The sequence below is a fragment of the Gadus macrocephalus genome, chromosome 19 (assembly GCF_031168955.1).
Source record: "Gadus macrocephalus chromosome 19, ASM3116895v1".
NCBI classification, from domain to species: Eukaryota; Metazoa; Chordata; class Actinopteri; order Gadiformes; family Gadidae; genus Gadus; species Gadus macrocephalus.
This window is the reverse complement of record NC_082400.1, coordinates 5,968,299-5,991,078: the sequence shown is the minus strand read 5'-3', so window position 1 is coordinate 5,991,078 and position 22,780 is coordinate 5,968,299. Positions and strand designations below refer to the sequence as shown.

The window sequence follows — 22,780 nt, the reverse complement described above, 5'->3', positions numbered from 1 at the left end:
GAAAACAAACCAGATGGTTCCTAATCCACGAGCAATTGACTTTCTCTGTTGTGGTTCACAGGCCTCGGTGGTAACCCGTTGAGTACGTCAGACCCTGGGAGAATGATGGGACTTGTAACCCATGGGGGTTTCTACCAGTAGACAGAAGGAAATGCAACAGCATAAAAAGAGTGCACCGGATGAAGAGACACAGGTGTTTGATACATCTGATATCACATTGCAGGACAAAATAGTCCTAATCTGTTTTAGTTTTGGCCAACAGTTGTCCTGGTTTTCCTCAAAGCAGCCTGAAAACAAGATATCTCATGGAACTGGTTATTTTCAAATCATGCATTATTTTAGCAATATGCTTGATCTGACATGTATCTGACCACAGTCAGAGGTAGACGAGGCATTTTTGCAACAAAACAAATTGTATCTTTATTTCTACAGAAAGTGAAAGATGTGAAAGGCAAAGCTCCACAAACACAGGAAAATAGTCGGTTTCAAAAACGACAAAAGACTGAATGAACAAACATTTCTAAAGGAGAAGCTGCCACTGTTGTGCTGATATGTACTGAACAATAACTGAAAAATCACAGCAAAACCTCAGCAACAATCCCTTTATTTGTATATTGTGAGGTTGGATTGAAACCTGAGATCAAGGTTTTCCCTCCTGCTGAACCAAACAACCGAGTTTCCCGTCTTCCCGCAGCAGGGGTAAATAAACACATGTTGAAAAGCGGATCCGCCAGTAAGTACCAACATCTGGGCTACAAAGGAGCTATCCCCTTCAACACCTGACGTGTGCTGCTCGTGTGAGCAGGGAACCTCTCGTTCCCCCCCTGTTCCCTTCCACCATTATTATTAACACAAGCCTTTTAATAACCGGCTCTCTTCCTGTCCTCTGGAACACGGTCGGAGGCTTTTGTTCCGCCTTCCTGGAGATAGACAGGAGAACAAAAGCGGTAATAATCCACATACACCCAGAGGCTTGTACACACTCCTGGCCCGGTCGGCTCTAATTAGACCTTGGACGCCATGACGGGAACATTCCCTCACACACACATACAGAGAGGTCCGAAAAAAATACAGTGTCCCTGGACCTGTCACCTCCGCTTTCAGTCCCCACCCACCGATGTCTGGTTGTTTCTAAGGGGTTCACCAAATGTTTTATTACTGATATATAACTGTGCTTAATGTATTGCTTTCATAGTTTACCCAACACACTCCTTGCTCAGAAAAAGAGATGTTTACATCATGTTTTCTATCAAGTCTTTGATTTAGTATCAGTAAGAGGGGGTTGATGTTTGATCCTCTATACACATGATCATGCAATATATTGAGGATGTAATATTGGCTTGAGACATATTCATTGAGATCTGGAACATGCAACGAGAAATCCTTTGAACACAAGCTCTAGGGATGGCCAATGAGAGAGGGTAAAACTACAGCTGTTCTCTAACCTCCTACACTCGTTGGTACAGACATCACCTTAGGGATGTTCTTCCTGCCTCTCCCTCTCTCTGCGCCACAGATTTCTTCTTGTTATTTTTCAAATCCTCCTTGAAGTTAGTTGACACATCACACATCGCGGGGAGGAAGAGGTGATGACGTGCAGCATCAAAGCTTTCCCATGCGTCAGCCCTGTTCTCTGGTCCACTCTGGCCTGGTGTGTGACCATCGGGCCCTAAAAGGGGCGTCCCTTGTGGACAAGTGTTATAGCTGTGTTTACTGGGGGAGGTGCGCTAAGAGACAAGGTAATAGCCCATTGTGACACTAATGAGAGTTAATAATGAAAGCCCTCGTGGTGAAAGTGCAGCAACAAAAGGCAGTGGTTTGATAAAGCTGGAAATACACTTGAGAAAGCCCTGGTAACATTGGGAGATTTCAACAATTTGGGTTGCTAGGGCCCAAAGCCAAACTTGACTCGGAAGACCTAGGACCACTTGGAGAAGAAACACTGAAAAGGAGATGAAGCCGGAGAAGGTTACAACTGGATGGGATGTCTCAAGACCAGAGACAATGGAGGGAAGTCTTCAGCCTGTGTTCCTGGTGGAAGTTAAAGGCCTACATTGGTAAAATAAGTAGGGGTGTCCTCAGTCAAATCTGATCAGGGAGGCCAGACCCACATTATCGTCATTTTTTCTTATATATGCAGCTCAGCGATTCCAATGGTTTCTGGTGACTTTTACAGGGTTTTAGGCCTTGAAAATAATGTGAAGGGGACTCGTTTATGTCACCCTGAACGGAAGTGACACTGTTTATCTTTCATTCAGTCTTTTGAGGAAATGCATTTACTGCACACTTACAAAGTCTTCAGGTTATATCCTGGAGGGGATCTGTGATGCATGCGATTACACAGAAAACACAACTTCCAGGAACTGCTTCCTGGACCTCCAACCGGGCCCTAACAAACACCTAGCGGCTGAATCAGCCCAGTAAAGACATCAGCCCAGTGTAGACATCTTCCCAGCAAAGCGGAAGTGACAGGCCTTGAAGGCAGCTAATGTTCTTTGACACCTGGTGTTGGGACCTTCCCATAACCTCCACTCAACGCATCCAGGAAGACTGCAATTGGGAGCCGAGAGGCTGGCAATATAGAGCCTCAAAAACACCTTCCGGGAATCGCCTGGAGTAGTCATCACAGGGTTAGAACGGGACCCGGCATTAACTCCGGAAATGAGTTGGAGGACTCGGTAAATGCGAGCGGACGGCGGCAACAAAAGGCCATTTACATTTCTATTTAGAGCACGTGGGCGCCCCGCAGAACACACTCTACCCTTTGCACCGGCGAGCGCTCGTGCCGCTTCAGAAGAGAGGAGGGGAGCGAGATAAGGCCAGTGACATTTTCAACGTGGCAGTCGCTACAAAGACAAATGTGCCGAAGAAAAGGCACCCGGGTCTATTTCCTGAGTCGCGAGGGGACCGAAATATAAAGAAAAAGCGGCATTGTTGCAAAGGTCAGTGGGACTTACAAGCCCAGATAGCCAAATGAGTGACACGGCAGCAGGCGGGCCTGAGATCCCGGGCAGGACAGACGCGGACGGGGAGCATGAGTCCCCCTGGTTCTACCGTTCTACCATCAACCAATAGATAGGGAGCTGCAGCACGCTCATTATGAGGCAGCTACTGGCGCCAATCACGCTGATAAGCGGGAGAGGAAGTGATGCACATCATCAGCAATTCAACTGAACCTCCATCCTGAAATACTCTCCATCTACGTCTATACAATGAGGATGTCAGGGAATCCCCTGTTAACAGAGCACACCATTTCGTTAAATGTTTAGCGGAAGCGAAGACGATGTTGGATAATTTAACACATTTTGTGCATTGATTGTAAGCTTTGATAGATCTCAGCCTCACTTGTAAATAGCTTTGGATAAAAGCGTCTGCTAAATGACTACATGTAAATATATGTAAATTAAAACTGTAGACTGTCTGCTCAAATGCAAATCCCTGTGCATTCACAGGTATATCCAGCCTCAAATGCTGGATTTACCTGTCTGACTGCTGCTAATTCCTATTATGTACTAATGCTAATCCCATGATTATTTAATCCTATGATTAGCATTAGCTAATGTCACGGAGTAAGAGCAGCGCAAACCATAAATATTTCCAATTTACTTTTCAGTTACATTTAGCAGACAATTTCACTCAAAGCGCCAATATTCCCTGGGTAACGATAATTAGTTGTGGCAGCCAGCGAACCAAAGGAAAATCAAATTGAAAACTGTGATTGGGTTTAGTGTCTTTGAATCGGTCCACTTTGGAGGGAGGTGCCGGGCTACATTATGGTTGACTCTGTGCAGGGATTTGTTAATTTTACCGTCGCTACTGGAATCTGTGTCGGGGCTCAACTCCAGGCCGGAGCAGGAAGTACTTGGCAGGCTGATCGCCTTCTGAATTGCGTGCAAGTTAAGACTTGTATACGTCGCAGCAATCGGATCAAGTCCTCCAATGAACTAAACAGGCAACACTGTGTGTGGATTTTAACGTGTGGGTGTGTGTGTGTGTGTGTGTGTGTGTGTGTGTGTGTGTGTGTGTGTGTGTGTGTGTGTGTGTGTGTGTGTGTGTGTGTGTGTGTGTGTGTGTGTGAGAATTTGTGTTATACTTGTGAATACGTGTGTGTGTGTGTGTGTGTGTGTGTGTGTGTGATTGTGTGTGTTTGCATAACCGTTTCCTTGTGTGTGTGCTTGCATGTCTGTGATCGTATGTTTGTGTGAGTGTGTCTGGCTTCATACATGTTTTTTTTTTGGTTTGTGCCATCATACGTGGTTCTGCGTGTGCTTCGGGTGCGTTCGTCTGTGCCTGCGTCTTTGTGGAAGAGAGGGGAGGATGGAGAGGGAGAGATGGAAGCTGTTTCTTCAGATGTGCCCCGTCATGCTAGCATGTCGTGAGGCAACACTCGGGCCCGGGCAGAGGGAGTCATGTTGGAAGCGACGGCCACCTACACCCACTGAAGAGCCCTCAGGCCAGCTGTCCGGCCCTTCCCAGGGATGAGGAGATTAAGTTACAATTAAAACACCCAGAGAGGAGGGAGGGAAGGGAGGGTAGCTCGAGCAGAATCATGTTACAGAGATGAGGGAGAGGATAGAGAGAGGATGAGGGAGAGGACAGGAGGAGAGGAAAGTGGGAAGGAGTAGAGAGGAGGAGGGGGGATGAGGGAGAGGAAAGGAGGAAGGAGTGGAGAGGAGGAAAGGGGATGAGTGGGGAGCAAAGGATAAGAGTAGACGGGGGGAAATTAAAAGGCAGAGAAGGAGAAGAGGAGATGAGAAGAGACGAAAGGAGAAAGGACCAGACTGGAAAGTGCAGAAGAGACACATGGAGTGAAACAAAAAAGGAGGACAGCGGATGAAGGAGGGGAGGAGGGGATAGAGGAGAGGAGAATAGGAGATGAGGGGAAAGTAAAAGTGAGGAGCATGGGGTGAAATGAGCAGAGAGGAAGAACGCATGAACGCACACATCTCAAGTCAAATGTATCCGACTTCCACACATTGGGATGTGTCTGGACTGCACTATAGCAAGGCTTAACACTTAACACTCACACACACACACACACACACACACACACACACCCCATCATCATACCGTGCCTACTGCATACGGAATCATGACCTTGTGCCAAGACCAATCATCGGCGTCAACACCGTTACCCAGGATGCAGCAGCACTCGGCCCAGCATGGAGCCGTCTTGGTTCCGCTCAACGCCAGATTAACCACACTTAACCCAGTAGAGAGCAGACACACCGTCTCACTTAAAGAACACACAAACACACACACACAAAGGCTGGGACCCTCGAGTACTCTACACAAACACACACACACACACACAGACACAGGCTGGGACCCTAAAGTACTCGATACACACATACACAGACACACACACACACACACATACAAACAGGCTGGGTCCTAAGAGTACTGGATACACCCACATACAGGCTGTTCGAATAGAGTACTACCCGATACACACACACATACAGTCTGGGACCCTAGAGTACTCTATACACACATACATTCAGGCTGTTCTAATAGAGTAATACCCTATACACAGTTCTCATTTGGATGGTTGAAGGGGTTAACGGCAGTCATGTGGTGGGTGGGGTATTTTGGAGTGTGTGTATGTGCGGGTGTGTGTATGTGTATCTTTCTACGTGTGTGTGTGTGTGTGTGTGTGTGTGTGTGTGTGTGTGTGTGTGTGTGTGTGTGTGTGTGTGTGTGTGTGTGTGTGTGTGTGTGTGTGTGTGTGTGTGTGTGTGTCGTGGCAATATGATTAAGAGAGGAAGGAGATGAGGAAGAGGAAGGAGAGAAGGGGGGGCGAAGAGGAGAGGATAAGATGGGAGAGGAGAGGGGGGACGGGATGAGAGCAGAAAAGAGAAGATGAGAGAGGATCAGGGAGAGAAAGGGGGAGAGGAGAGGTAACGAGGGAGCAGTAGAAGGAGAGAAGAGGAAAGTAGAAAGGAGAAGTGAAGTGTAGAGAAGCAAAGAGAGGAGAGAGGAGAGAAGGACAAAAGAGAGGAAAGAAGACGAGGAGAGCTCAGAAGAGAGCGGAACAGATAGGCTGGGATTAGACACAGAACAAATCTGATAAAAGGGGCGGCACAATTGTGTTTAGGAAACATCTGACTCAACAGAAAGCGGGGAGACTTTGGGTGCCGCGACTTTGAGTAGATTTACAGGGCTCATCTGATTGGTGGACAGATGCATCGTCAGCTTTTTTTTTCCCTCTCACATCTTTTTGTTTTAATTGATTCATTGCGTCAATAGTAATCCTGTCTATCCGCTGTGTAATCCTGGGAGACCTAAACCAAGCCTGTCCTGTGGCTCCCCAGGACAGGCCTGAAGCAGAGGTCCTGATTAAAATGTGTAGAATTAATGCCATCATAAACAGCTGGAGGGAGTTTTGGGGACACAAGTGGTCACACACGGACACACACTCCGATTCTAACTCTCAATACCAGCTTCATTAACACAACACATTGTGCATGCAGACACAAACATCAACACAAGATATTTTATTCATTAAGACACACACACACACACGCAAACACACACACACACACACACACACGCACAAACACATCAATCCGACACACACACACACATCAACCCAAAACATATCCTTTTCATAAACACACAGATGACAGTAAATCGATGTATCCCTGACCTCTCCTTGAAGTCCAGGAAGATGTTCCCGAGGCCGTTCCCTCCTCCCACCATGTTGAGGTCGATGGCCCTCAGCAGGGCAAAGTGCACCTTGATCACATCCTGGGACACCACACACAGACACGTCTTTAGCTTCTTAGCATGGAGTGCATAACAACACACAGCATCCAGACACATCTTTAGCATCTTAGCATGAAGTTTATAACAACACACAGCATCCAGACACTTCTTTAGCATCTTAGCATAGAGTTGAATACAATAAACAGCCTTCAGGCAGTTTGTTAGCTTCCTACCATTCACTTTTTAACAACACACAGCATCCAGACACTTCCTTTGCGTCCTAGCATAACAGTAAAAGTTCTCTAAAAGTGCTTGTTTTGGCCACAGATTATATTGCAACTGAATGGAAGGTATCCCAACATTTGCTCAATAAAAACATTCCTTACCATCCTAGCACTTGCATTTTTACAACAATTCCTTAGCATTCTAGCATTCACTTTATAACAAACTGTTTCCGTTTTTCTTGGACACAATTCTTGTAAAAAATTTGAATAAAGGGTATTTTGGGGAGAACTGTTGTCATTGCAAATATTAAACTGTGTCAGTGTGTAGTTTTATGCATACATCATTCTGAAGGTCGTTTTTTTATTGAAAATGAATTTATGCATATAAAAATATTTTCGTTGAGGTTTATTGCCGTACATGGACAGATGCACTTTGTTTATAAAGGTTGCCTGAAAGAACATAAATGAAAAAAGGCTCCTGCTAGAAAGCACTATTAACCATGACTATTTATACAGCATTGGCTCCTACTACATTCCCATAGGCCTGTCGACCCATCGATCAATAAAATAAGCATCAATCCACCCGCCCCCCAGGTAGGTCATTCCTCTGCACACACCCCCTCTCCTGTCAATCATCTGCAGCCTAGAGACCATAACATTTGATATGATATGACTCTTTACCCTCTGGGGGGGGCTTCTCACTCCTCACTCACCTCCAAGTTGACGAAGATGGCCTCCATCTCGTGGACAGTGAACACCTGCTTCAGGGGTATCATGTAGTTCTGCACAGCGGCGGAGACATGAGGTGACAGGGTTAGAGAGCTAAACACCCATAATTCATTTAATCACAAGGCTCTGTTGAATACTAAATTCTGATCGGTCAATTGCGGCATTGTAGCCTTTTATTTCTGCATCACAGGCCGTTGCCATACGGACGCTATTTACAACCGTAGATTCAAACAAACTACTTTTCTTTGCGGAAGCAATAAAACCAAGGTTAAATCATTGAAATCATTATTTGTTGTTTTATTTTATGTGAAATTATTGATTTCCTCAGAACGTAGCCGCGCTAAAGGGAGCTTATGTACTGCGAGCCGGTCATTAGCGACAAAATAACCACTCTAGGGTGTCTCAGACGGCTCTGCCCCGCGTCAGGGTCCTGCATCACCCTGTCAGGGTACATTAGCCCTTATACACAATGCACTACCTACTCCCTTTCACCACCATTTCACCTCAGCCAGAGGTTTATAGGGTTATAAAAGTACAAAAACATAGTTTAAATACAAATACAAGACAACTAAGACAGTAATATACTCTCAGCTGGGGGACGGAGGGTTTGTCAGCATATTAAACTACGAAGGTGTCCTCGACTAAGAATTTGCATAATGAAATTAAACTCTTCAGGCGAGACCCGTCGTTGACGGATCTCTGAATCATATACGACACAATTGCAGCTGAAAGAGACGAGCTGTGTATAGCTGTCTGATAGGGGCCTACGCTAAATGACGAGCGCATCCGCTCAATGACTCATGACTGCATTCAGCCTGATAGATAATATAGGCTACTATTAGCCTAATATGCTATAATTTAGATTAATAGAATATACCGTGATAAATATAATGCACCTATGAAATCAAAGAGGATGCATAAGTGGGTTGATGGTGAGATATTTAAAATACATTTCAATTATACATTTCAATGTATAGAAGAAATGCTGATCTGATCGCATGACATTATTTATCCATATAGTTTTACAGTATAGAATATACTCATGTCATGGCAACTGCCATGACATAAAGTGGTCATCAAACCAACAAAATGGACCTTTATTGAAAGCAAAACACATCAGCAAATAGAAAAGTCATGAGTCAAATCCCCCAAAAGAAAAACATTGTTCAACTTACAGGCTTTACCTATGAGACAAAAGGTTCCCAACACGACGGTTCAGCTATTATAGACTACGGTGACTTAATGTCTTTCAATGGAACATTTGAATCATGTTAGATTCAGGATCGGCCTTTAAAACTACGAAACAAAATATAGATACAAAAAACATAAAAAAAAACATGATTAGCTAATTGTATCTTGATCTTGTTGTGTTTTTTGCCTTGTTAAGACATGCAATACTTTGCATTGTAGTTTTCAACAAAAATAAGATTCATATCATGTGAAAAAGATGACACGCTCATCTAGTTTCATCATCGACACCTTCACCTTTTACAAAGGTAGGTAGGTAACAGCAGCAGTATAAACAGGAGCAGCTCAAACTGCTATACGGCTGTGAGCTGCCATAGCTCCGATAAAAGCTGCACTAACTCCCAGCCGTGAAGACAACCTGAGACAGCCCGGCCGTTTGGCTAACATCATTACCTGCCTGTCGCTTCCCACGCTGCTAACGATAACAAATAAATCTGTTATAAAATGATGACGAGCTGACGAGCTTTATTAACCCCAACTCAATTACGCCCCAACGCGTCCCCTGATCACAGCGAGAGCCTCTCGCTGTGTTCCCGCTCCCCTCTGCCCCGCGCTAGCGCTCGCACCACGTAGCGCTGCGGCGTATTCTTAGCCCTAATGGGATCAGTGGAGCGGCTGAGGCCTCGCTAGGATCGTCAGCGGCAGAACGATCCGCGTTAGCATTGTGTCGTCGGAGGCGGCTGTTTGTTTCACCAACTAATAAAGGCTGATTTACTGACGAATAAGCAATTTAGCGTTTAATGTGTGTGTGACGGGGTGTGTGAGTGTGCATTTCAAATGTGTGCATATATTGACTCGAGGCCTCGAATACATTTTAATGGGCGCCCTGTGTCAATTTGTGGACGCATTGTGTGTGTACGTGTATGCATGCATATTGTGTGAGTGTGTTTGAATGTGTGTATAAAGGTGTGTGTATCTCTAGTGATTCCACCCAGGGAAGGGATTCCCTCTGTGATCGTGAGCCAATAATAACCGCATTGATCCTCTGACATTTGGCCCCTGGTGAATCGGCCAATAGCTGACCTTTCCACGCTGTGGCCCTGCCCACAAGAGCTTTGTATTCCTGAGTGTGTGTGTATATGTATGTGTCTGTGTTTCGGTGTGTGTGTTTGTCGGTATGCGTGTATGTTTGGATGTCACTTCAATTTTGACACATGAGTGGTCTAAATATTTTGAAGAACATTTGCCGTAATCACTTCAGTTGAATACTGTGCAGATATACGCCAACACACACACAAACACATACACAGTGTGTTCCCATACCTTCTCGATGTCCTCCAAGGTCTTGTAGTACTTGGCCTCGGTCTCCTGGATCTCCACTAGACAGCAGTTCCTCTTGTCGTCCTCACTCATGCCCATCTTCTAGAGAGACCAAGCGCGCACACACACACACACACACACACACACACACACACACACACACACACACACACACACACACACACACACACACACACACACACACACACACACACACACACACACACACACCATTATTACGACCGATAGACAGCTTGAAGTACTCGCACTACAGAGAGAAGACATATTGCATTGTATGGTCACCATTGATATAAACATTTTATACATTGATATTCACAGATGCCAGTCACAACAAGGAAACGAAAGCCCTGTCGTAACCTTATGACACGTGAAAGTTAAAACACATTTAACTCTAGGGTGTGGTTAGGCCAGTTGTGATTCCACTGATGTAGAGAACCATAGTCAAAATCAAGAGGAATGTTCACGGTCGATGAGAATGGGATGAGGTGGACTGGGAATGAAGCTGTGTGATTACAGAGAGACTGCAGCACGCCCCAAGACACATGTAAGTCAGATGTAAGACTGTGTGTGTGCGGTGTGTGTGTTTGTGTTGTTTCCATGTAGATACCTGTGTGTGTGTGGTGTCCATGTGTATGGGTGTGCCTCTGGATTTGTGGATTGTGTGCATCCAGTCCTTTTTCACAAAGTCACATTGACATGTCTACATGCATCAAACGTGTGTGTGTGTGTGTGTGTGTGTGTGTGTGTGTGTGTGTGTGTGTGTGTGTGTGTGTGTGTGTGTGTGTGTGTGTGTGTGTGTGTGTGTGTGTGTGTCTGTGTGTGTGTGTGTGTGTGTGTGTGTGTGTGTGTGTGCGTGTACTAGAAGGGGAGGATGAATATGTACTAGTCGACACCAACACAAACACATGCCAACTCATCACAAGACACACACTGACAAAACACCACATCACGACTATAGAACCATGACTTTCTCTGTGCTACATCCTGTCAATCAGGAGGGCCGGCCAATCAGAGGGGGTGAGGGGCGAGGCCTTTGATGGTTTAGTTAACCTCAGCTGGGCTCACTGGCTATCCTGTCCCTCTCAGGGGGGTTGTGTGTGTGTGTGTGTGTGTGTGTGTATAATCCAGGAGCTACACTGAGCATGAAAGCGCCACGTTGCGTTGTGTCAACTTACGACCTGCTCCGCCGCGTCCAGAGCGAGAGGAGCACGTAGATGTACAATCAAAAACGATGAGGGCTAAAGCTATATTCGTTTTTTTATTGTTGTGAGTAATAACAAGTGGACCATGCATTCAGTTCACGTCGACTCATTTAACGGCCCGAGGTTTCACCTGAAGCTTCAATAACAGCACAATGGCCCTCCGAATGTTCGTGATCGTTGGACATGATACAGGGGTGCATCATGATCCCTACGGTGGGATCGTGATGCATCCCCGCCCCACCCTACGATGTAGCCGGACCACAATGCAATTGGACGCAGGAATGCAAATTAAGTCCGCCAGTAAAGATATGTATTAACAAATTGAACAAGCGGCAGTTTTCCTCCTGACTACATCTTCTTATCTTTACATTATTTAATTAATGAACACGTGTTCTATCTTCGAAAACACTGTTTGGTCAACAAATGACGCGTCAACGCATTTAAAAACAGAGTTTATATAAACTTCTGCTGCGCGTCAGAAGGGCTCAGTGTAGCAGCTCTCATTGGTCAGAGTGGGAGCGTTTCCTCACAGCTCGATGCTATATGAGGTGAGGCTCTGTGATACGACGCAGGGTGACACAACGAGGGGCTTGCGTGCCTAGCAGAGCTGGGGGGGTTAAAGCAGGTGTTTGTAAGCCTGTATGTGTTGAAGGGAGAGAATGACTGCCGCCTCAATGCACAGCCCAGCGTTTTCCTTTGCATTACATGCATTATAATGCATTTTGATAAGGGCTAATGTACGGAAACAGTATTAGACCCAACTGTGGAGTGAATGAATGAATTGTTTGCATCACTTACCTGCATATATCTGATCTGCAGCATGAGAAGGTAATATAATGATAGATGTTATATTAAACAAACAGAGAGAATATAATGCTAGATGTTATATCAAACATAGAGACGGTCATATAATGATGGATGTTATATTTAACATAAAGATTAAGAATTATATACATAATATTGAACATATAGGAAGTGATATTATATGTCATATTGAGCATAAAGCAGGTCATTTAATATATATTTTCCATTAATCATAAATTAGGTGATACTAGATGTTATATTAAACATATAGAAGGTAATATTAGATGTTATATTGAGTATCCTGCTGCTAATCTAGATTAGCGGTTGTCTGCATGTTTTCTGTGCACCTTGCCCCATCTGATTCATAACTGTCTGTTTTAGAGTGCTGTGACTGTGACTGGATGCCTTGTCTATTGCAGTGACTGGACGCCTGGTCTGTTGTGCGACTGTGACCGGATGCCTTGTCTATTGCAGTGACTGGACGCCTGGTCTGTTGTGCGACTGTGACCGGATGCCTTGTCTATTGCAGTGACTGGACGCCTGGTCTGTTGTGCGACTGTGACCGGATGCCTTGTCTATTGCAGTGACTGGACGCCTGGTCTGTTGTGCGACTGTGACCGGATGCCTTGTCTATTGCAGTGACTGGACGCCTGGTCTGTTGTGTGACTGTGACTGGATGCCTTGTCTATTGCAGTGATTGGAGGCCTGGTCTGTTACAGTGACCGTGACTGGATGCCTGGTCTATTGCAGTGACTGGCTGCCTGGTCTATTGTGCGACTGTGACTGGATGCCTTGACTCAATTCTGGCACAAATTGCCCGAATCCCCACTCTGCCAAATTTATCAGGATTTATAGTTTGATAAAAAGGGAGTTTTGTCATGCCCTCTGGGGTTCTATAGCTAGGAGGTGTTGTAAATATTTGGCCTGTTAAGCAAGCCCTATAAGACTAACTGCGATGAAGGGATATCAAATAACATCTAATTTAATTGAAACATATCGATGATAATATAATGGTAGATGATAAAGCTACCAGAATTGTAGGTGACCCAAGCCACCCCTCACATAGCCTCTTCAGCCTGCTGCCATCTGGGAGACCGTACCGCAGCCTCCGGGCCGGCTCCACCAGACTGGGAAACAGCTTTGACCACCAGGCTGTCAGGAAGCTCCACTCTCTCCCCTCACTCCCTCCCCTCTGCCCCCACAACCTCTGGACTTTAAAACCCCCTCCAATTTGCCCCCAAGAACTCCTATTGCATATTTCAATGGATTTACTTTTTTTACTTTATTTTATATATGCCGTTTTGTTTTGCCTTAACTTTGCACTATTCATAATTATTCAATTTTTTTATTTATAATTTATGTATTGTAAATATAATATTTAATTGCCTCCGTTTGTCTGGCACATATGTTGGAATTGACAATAAAGCTGGCTTTGACATTATACATATAGAGGTAACTCAATGATATATGTTATATTAAACATAATAAAGGTATTATTAGATATTTATTACACATAAGAAAGATAATATTCAATGTTATATTGAACATATCGAAGGTATAATGATGTATTTTATATAATACATATAGAAGGTAATAAGTTATGTTATATTTAGCATATAGAAGGTTGCACAATGATATATGTTACATAAATAAATAAGGTATCATAATGATACATGTTATGATGTAATATCTTGAAAATTGTTGTATTAAATATCTAGAAATATATAATGTAATATATTAAAAGATAAAGCAGGTAGTATTTATATTAAACACATAAGGTGATAAAATGGTTATAATGAAGATTATACAGTGAAAGATGTTATATAAAAAATATAGAAGGTAACATAATAATAAATGTTATATAACACAACCATTCATCACATAGCACTAGAGACAGTCTCACCCATGATGCAAACAGTGACAACATTACAGATAGCTACTTTGTGTGTGTACTTGTGTGTTCTTGTGTGGTATGACGCTGATAAAGCCTGCGAGACTTTGTTGGTGCGTGTGTGCGTGTGTGTGTGTGTGTGTGTGTGTGTGTGTGTGTGTGTGTGTGTGTGTGTGTGTGTGTGTGTGTGTGTGTGTGTGTGTGTGTGTGTGTGTGTGTGTGTGTGTGTGAGAGCATGCAAGCTTGAATGGTTCGGTGCATGCATGAATGTTGAAGGGTGTTCTACATGTATTTTTTCTATGGTGCTTGCTCATTTACATTTGTGTGCGTGTGCGTGTGTGTGTGTGTTAATCCATTTGGGTAGATTTGTGTTGGCATGGATTAACACACACATCATGTGTGATCCAGGTGTCGGGGGTGAAGGTAGTGTAGGGTGTGTGGGTGTGTGTACGGGTGTGTGTGTGTGTGTGTGTGTGTGTGTGTGTGTGTGTGTGTGTGTGTGTGTGTGTGTGTGTGTGTGTGTGTGTGTGTGTGTGTGTGTGTGTGTGTGTGTGTGTGTGTGTGTGTGTGCGTGCGTGTGTGTGTGTGTGTGTGTGGGGGGGGGTGCCGTGTGTGTGGAGCTCGGCTGAAGGAGACAGATGCCCCCCTCACTATGGGGTGTGTTGTGGGTGGAGGGATACGTAGACGTTAGGGTTAGGGCTAGGGGGGGGGGGTGAGGAGTGTGAAGGTGTGGGGTGGAGGCATGGGGGCTACTCTGAAGGTGAGGCTGCCTGTGGGTAGGGCATGTGTGGGGAGCAGAGGGTGGGGTGGAGCTGCAGGGTGGAGGTGGAGGGTGGAGGGTGGAGGTTGTGTAAAAAGCGAATCGACAGATGTCCTCACCATGGGCTGTTCTTGAGGTGGGGGGCTTCGTGTAGGTATGTGATGGGGGTGGGGAAGTGTGGAGGTGTGAAGGGTGGAGGTGGGGTGTTGAGAGAGCAGAGGGGGATTTAGCGGTATGGGGGTGATGGAGGTGCATGGAGGTGGAGGTGGGGTGGTGTGAGAGAGCAGAGGGGGGTGGAGGATCATCTCAGGGTTGTTTTGGAGGGGGAGGGGTCCATGGAGGCATGGAGGGTGTTATAGCGGTAGGGGGGGTGGTGGAGGTGGAGGTGAGGTGTGGAGGTGAGGAGCTGAGCATAGAGGAGGAGGTGTTTCTCACCATGGGCTGGCGGACCTCCACCTTGATGATGTCCTCGTAGATGTCGTCTCCATCGTCCTCGCACGGCACGCAGTCGTAGATGTCATCCTCACCCAGGTCGTGCTCGCTGCACGCGCACACGCACACACACACACACACACACACACACACAGACACACACACACACACACACGCACACACACACAGAAACAAGGCCATTTAAATATATATCATTTTTATTGAAACCTTTTGTTGTTTTATTATATGTTAGATGTCTGTGCTTAATGTATGCATTAAATGTAATTTCATCCACTAGGGGGTTTCTCAATCAAAACAATAACAAAAGACGTAGTTCCACAACGTTGTGATTTGAACTAGCTTGGGAAGAGTGGAGATATTATCTTCGGCTCCGCCGGTGAAATATGTCACGTTAACTTGCTAACTTACCATTAGAGGAGTCGACTACTCATACAGCTGTGGATATGTTTATTTGGCATATTCAATCAAGTCATTACCGTATGCGTTAGCTTGGTGGCTGGCAGGAGCCATGAGTCAGAGTTGCACATCATAGTAAGCTAGCTCTGGGGCTGCCGCCGATTTAAGATATTCTAAGTCGTCATTTGAAGTCGATAGCCGACTTCAATATATTTTTGGGGCATCAGAAAAAAGTTTGAGTTCGAGGGCTCAGAGAGTTTTATCAAAGAAACACTGCTAACATTGTGCTACTTTACAGATTAAACAAAGCTGTTATAACAAGCACAGGCCAAAGCGTGGTGCTCCATCAGGAGAGCATTTAATATTAATAGCGTGTCCGGACGGGTTAACCTTCATGAACAGGCATGCTATGAACCCCCTGCAGTGTGTCGGGCGTGTGTGGATGTACAGAGCTCCATTGGGGAGCGCTTAATGTTCACAGTGGTGTCTGGAAGGGTTAAGCATCACAAGCACCGTCACACACCAATGTTTAGCTGACAAGATGCAGCTAGTTAAATCAGGGATCCTTACAACCACACATGTTTTGGTTGCAAGACTTTATTATATTATTTTTTACTTCTGACTTTTCAGCATCTATATACACACACATACAAAACCAAAACCAAAACCAAAATCAAATGTATATATATACACATGACAAATCGATACGCTAACATTAACTGATTTAATAAATCTACAGGTCAGTAGAAGGTCAGTTGAAAATGCTATTGCTATTCAAATGTTTTTTGACTCACCCTACGGCTAGAGGCACAAAACACCCAGAAGAAACGGACACATTTAACACTACAACCGCTTCTGGCACGAGTGGCAAAACCAATCCACCACTTCTGAACAGTTCTACCACTGAGAAATAACCTAAACGTTTTGCTCCAGGCTGTGTTTCTTTATTCCGCCCTTCTCTTAAAAAAATACAATTATTAATGCATAACATCACTTTTTATCCCATTGCCGTAGGTTCAGTTGTTGCCTGAGGGTGGTTTATGACACTGTTGTAGAGGGTCTTTTGGGGATTCAACTCCACAAGCAAATTCTTTTAAATATTGAATTCAGGGCACAATGTCATTTCAGCTATTAGTTTCATCAGAACCACAACAACAACAAAATTCAACCAAACATGTCTCAAAAAAGTTTGTACACACAAGCCAAACATTGGGTGTTTCATGCTCAGACTCAATGTTCTGGGTTTGATACCAAACGTTCACAGTCTCTGAAAAGTAATCCTTGAGCAATATACTATACCCCTTCCTGTTCCTATCTGACAAGGGTTAGGCATCTTTCTGAAGGATGCCTGACACGTATCCTCAAATTCAATAAATAAATTCAAATCCAAAGTCACTTTGGATAAAGGCTAGTGTCTAAATTATTTATTACAGCAAGGTTAAATAAATGAACTATTGCTATATTTTCCCCGGTACTCAACTTGAACATTTTTGAGAACCCTTTACAAACCCCAGGAAGTCTACGTTTTGAGTCATCTGTGAACACAAAGAAATAAATCATCACATTATGTATTACGACAACAATGATACTAATCAAATTTGGAAAAGATTGCTCGTTTCAAAACCGTGCTCAACTCTAAAGCCATGGAGGTATTACAGAACCCTTAACAAACCCCATATGTGCCTTGCATTAACCGGGAACACACAAACTATACACACAAACAATTTATCACCACAACAAGGCTAAATAAATGTAGAGCATATCACTAGCATAAACACAACACTCCACCATAAAGCCTTTGTGTATCACACTCCCTTAATAAACCCAGGGACAGATGCAGTGTTTTTGTGTACACGTAAACAGCGGTCAGAGCAGACAGCTTCCCCATCCAGCGGAGAGCGCTACGTCTCTCTAATCCGCCGCCCTGGGTCCGGCTCCCAGCTAGCGCAGTGACCTTTAATTAGGCCCGCAGCCAGCACAATACGGCGTTCTGCGGTGGGGAGCCAAATGACTTCTGGGGGGGGGGGGGGGGCGGTTACTGACCCTTGAGGACCACCCCCCTCTCCACCGACCCCCTATAACGCTGTGTTCTCTGGGAAAGCAATTCATACGTATGCAACATTTACAGCTTATTGTGGCGGTGATGGCTCAACAGGGAGCGTCATTAGCTAAATAAATTAAATTTGTTAATCAACACGGCCGGGGCAATTACCGCCTCTAAAGCTACGAGGAGGACCGCGGGCGGAGCGCGCCGTAGCGCCCGATTCTCCGCGGCCTTTAAATTTGCGTTTGCGTCCTCGAAGACGAATTGGATCTCATTATGTGCTTCGGAGGAAAGCGCTGATGTACTTTTAATCTCGCCGGTGAGGAGGTAGTTCCCAGTCTTTTTATTACAGGTACAGCAGAGAAAGTGCGGGGCGGCGCACGTTTTCTAGGAACTTAATAGCTGGGCCCCCGAGCGGGGGGACTGTGCAGAAGGTGTTAACACAACACTCTGTTAGACTATGTTCACGGCTTGGTCTAAGATACAAGACTAGTCATTCCACTGACTGGAGAACAGAACTGTATGGGAGATGGGCAAGATTGGAGAAGGCATGGAGCTTTGATCATGTATTCAGCATCCTAGCTGGGATATCACGAGGTCCGTCTGAACCGTTAATTGAGGGGTCTTGCTTCATATGTGGCCATTACATACCAACTCCCATAAGCACCCCAGTGAGCCAGCTGCTTATGGATGGTTTACAGCACTGCTTGAAGTGCTTTAAAGCAGGAAATGAAATTCAACTCTGCCAGTCCACCAGTGCCCGCCAGATGTTGGGCACTATCAATCAAATGGCCAATTATCTTGCAATTAACGGGCTCATTAGCATAACGTGAATTTAACCGTTCACATTTTGTCTGAATTGTTTATCAGCACACCACAATCCGACAAGCCAGCGCTAGACTCACAAGTCGGTCGCTAAGAAATTCTCTCAACTAGAACAAAACACCCAGGTTTCGTTGCTACTTTTTAACCATTATAATGCGGCAGTGACATGCAGGAGTTGTGTGTGTGTCTGTCATACTAACTAATTAAAAGTCTTTCTTATACTGGGTTACAAATATTCAAACAAAGTTGCTTGAAATCCTTCATTTCACCAATCTTGTGGACTGAGCAGACATTCAACGAAAAATAAGTCAACAATATAGTTGATCAGGATACTTTATGTATATATTTTTATAAAAAGCTTTCACCGTGTGACGACGTGATTCTCTATGTTTTCAGTTTGTTTCACAATGGACGGTAAGAGGGGGAGAGCATCATTCCCTGTCAAACCAAAGGTCTGTTAGGGACCGTTTGTTAGACATCCTCTGATGTTTGGGGAAAAAATTAAGGGTGAGATCTCAGATCGTCTGGCGTCGTGTGACTACACTATCGCAAGACGTCCCATGATCCTTTGCACAACATGTCCAATACAAAGTCAAAGTCATAACTGCCGGAGATGTGCCACTAAATTAACGGTCTAACGCTCAGCACCCACCAGTGCCCCCCAGGCTTTACGGCCCTCTCCAAACCTGCTAACCTCGCTCTCTCTCGCTCTGTAATCTGAGAGAGTGTTTGGAAGGGGAGGAAGAGATTACCAAATGTCTTGTAATCCCAGGTCTAATCCATGAGAGAGGGGACAGACATAAAGCAATGAAAGACTAATGTGAGGAGATGAGGAGGAGGAAGATCTTCAGGGAAAATGAAGGACACCATGAACTATGTGTGAATACATGTAGCACCTTTCTAAAGAAAATTGTCACCTTTAATATCATTTATCTTCCCTAAAAAGTGATTCTGATATCCGTCGATAAGCAGATACTTTGAGGTCAAACAGATGTTTTCATTTTGAGGCGAGCCATCCTTGTGTGTGAGTGAGCATGTAGGGGTGTGTGTGTGCTTCTGTGTGTGTGTGTGTGTGTGTGTGTGTGTGTGTGTGTGTGTGTGTGTGTGTGTGTGTGTGTGTGTGTGTGTGTGTGTGTGTGTGTGTGTGTGTGTGTGTGTGTGTGTGCACGTTGAAAACATCCATATTTAGTCTTATAACAGCTTTAGTATGCATGTCCTCTGGTCGCCTGGGCCAGTAAGACACATAAATCATTCAATCTCTGACGTTGGTGTGGGTGTGACTGTGCGTGTGTGTGCGTATTTGTATGGATGCCTACATCTACCTATTTCCTGGAGCATAGTGTGAGTTTGCACTAATGTGTTTATGTTTGTGCACAAATGTGTGTGTGTGTGTGTGTGTGTGTGTGTGTGTGTGTGTGTGTGTGTGTGTGTGTGTGTGTGTGTGTGTGTGTGTCTGTGCATGTGTGTAACGAATGTCCCCTAACATCCACATCCCTGTGCTAGCCTTGGTGTGATAGAGAGCAGGCGAATCTTTGGGGGGCCCCATGGACTCAGTACAGGGCCTTGTTAGCCTTATGGCTCCACGCTAATGCTACGCTAACGGCGCTGTAGTGTCACACTCACGCTGTTGTACACAGGTCAAGTGTTTACACATTGCTAGCCCTGCAGGGCCACACTGGTGCTGCGTAGCCGCAGTAGCGTTGAGTTGAACACTTGGCTAATCCCAGCGGCCCTGTAGGGTCCCACTGGTGCCCCAGTGCTCCCGCTATCGCTACTGAACACAGATCCCCAGAGGGGAAGCACGCTCACTAGCTTCCTAAAAGTAACATCATGTTATGAATGCTTCCATTTTTTGTTGCTTTCCTCCAGTGCTCTGTGGAGTGGCTGGCCTGTCCTGCCTGTAGGTAGGGATGTCAGCTGGAGATTTTAATGTGCTTCCGCATAGCGAGAAGATGTTAGCCTGGAAGCAAGCAGGAGCTTGGGGATCAGAACCTGCGAATACCAGCCATGGTATCCTTTGGCATGTACTGAACTTAGTCCTTTAAAGCTTCTTTGAAGTGCATTATGGATGTTTGAATCCCACAAAAAGGTTCTTGGTTCTAAACCCATTGTCCACAGTTTACCTGTAGGCAACTTTGAGCAACATGCACTAACCCCTACCAGCTTCTTAGTGCCATGTATCTGAACTCATAGTAAGTCACTTTGGATAATAGCTTTGGATCAGAGCAGACTCTTGAATATCTTCTCCAAAGAGACAAAGCTGTTTTTCTGCTGGAATGTTTTGTTAAAATGTTCCCGATGCGGCGGTGTGTTCGTTACTGCACTGTGACCGCTCCCCTCACATGTTGAGGAAAACATGTTGTGACAGCTCTTCCAAGGGTGCAAATTTGCTAGAGCAAACTATTATGCATGACCATTATATAATCATAAAGTCATTGTAAAATATCAAGCAAAGGGGATCTGGTTAATGGAGCACATTGTCTCGGAACACGGTTTGCGTATGTGTGACATACACAAATCAGTATGAATCAAAGTACGGTGGTGACGTGCCAATCACAGCGGGAAATAGGGAAGCACAATTGCAAATCAGAAAACACGTCAATTCGGAAAACACAACGGCATATAGAAAATCCCAACCACAACTACGGAATCAAGATCATAAACTCAAAACAAAAAAAAACATCATTCCTACCGGAAAGGGTTGGTACCTTTCCACATTTTCCAACCACCGGTTTGCAACATAAGGGCAATGTATAGTAATATATTCTTAACTCCCATGTCCGATCGTGTCCTCCTTTGTGTGGCCACATGAAAGATACTTTCACATTACTTGCCCTCAGCCCGATCTTTGTGATCGGCTCCCACCTTTACCTTCAGGAGTTAATGTTGTTGTGATTTTTTTTTTCTTTTTTTTTTATCTTACCTATTTGGCTACCATACAAATATAAAAAGCAACATGACTGTTACACATGTGGATTACATGTAATAATGTAATATGCATGATAACTTACTTGTCCTCTGTGTTTAGACATACATGCACAAAGGCTTTTTACAAACATAGTGTTCTTGGCCAGTGAATAAAAATGCTACATTTCATGCAATCATTGCTGCAATGATTCCTATCCAGTCATTTATTAGGTGCTCATACAAAAAGTAACAGGTGTAAACAGTTAAACATCAGCTATTGGTTCCCAGTACCTTCCAAACCCCTCATATCAAACTCACGTTAATTAAATCATCTTCCATTGAATGAATTGAGGCGGATGAAGTAGAGACAAAGAGACACATTCACGAGCCAGCGGGACTATTGAGACTCTACAGAGTATCTCATTTACTAGCCAAATGTTGCATCTGATAATACCATGAGAGGAAATAACATGGCTTACTACAGTGTTGGTATTAACTAATGGACAAATTAACAAAGATGGGCCGTGAATGATGTCTTCCTGCTTTAGCGATGTACACACATGTTGACAATGCCTGTCACTACGACGCCAACCAAGACAACCTCTGTTCGCTGTTCTCAAACTTGTTGATTTAGACTTGGAAACTTCAAATCTAGTTAAAGTGAGCTTGACGGAATTAAATGGTTGAGTCAACACTTGCTTCTTTGTGTTATTTGTTGTTCTGCTCCATTTGAATTGGTTCGGTTTGGTTTCGATTGTTGGTTTAGCATTTAAACACGAGAAAAACTCTGGCTAGCTCCTCTTTACTTTTTGCTGGGACACACAAATCCAGACAAAATCCCTTGTTCACAAACAACAAACACACACACACCCACACACATACACACAAACACCCCAACAATTTTAGGATTAACAGCGTGTGCACGCCACAGCGATGACATAAACCGATAGCTTTCCATCTCCCTAGCAACGACAGAGGAAATTAAAGCTACCGGACACAGCTAACACTAGTCCTAGCTCCATATTATCACTGTTCCCCGATGCTTATCAGAAGGGAAGCTACACTCTAACCTCAGCCACCCGGATGTCATTAGCATTCAGCCCGGTCCGTTCGACTGAAAGCGTGGTTAGAGACGGCCTCCAGGCGTGCCAATGCATGTCTCAGCTCTGGGATTCATGTGCAGAGTCACATCCCTGGTCCAGACCGGAGCACTGAAGTGCATACATTTATTCTTTATAGGCGTGTTTACTTGGTAGCATGTGACGAAATCGGAGTCGATGACACCCCTAATTTACAGATACAACGCAG

General features: G+C 44.6%; 1 protein-coding gene across 1 annotated transcript in view; it reads right to left on the bottom strand.

The window, feature by feature from the left end:
- The window catches only part of LOC132447881 (guanine nucleotide exchange factor VAV2-like), a 48,340-nt gene that overhangs the window by 22,133 nt on the left and 3,427 nt on the right, over nt 1-22,780 (bottom strand). Inside the window, 4 exon segments of the mRNA XM_060038886.1 lie at nt 6,650-6,750; nt 7,646-7,714; nt 10,173-10,271; nt 15,283-15,388. Of these exon segments, the coding sequence (XP_059894869.1) occupies nt 6,650-6,750; nt 7,646-7,714; nt 10,173-10,271; nt 15,283-15,285 (272 nt within the window). The 5' untranslated portion in view covers nt 15,286-15,388.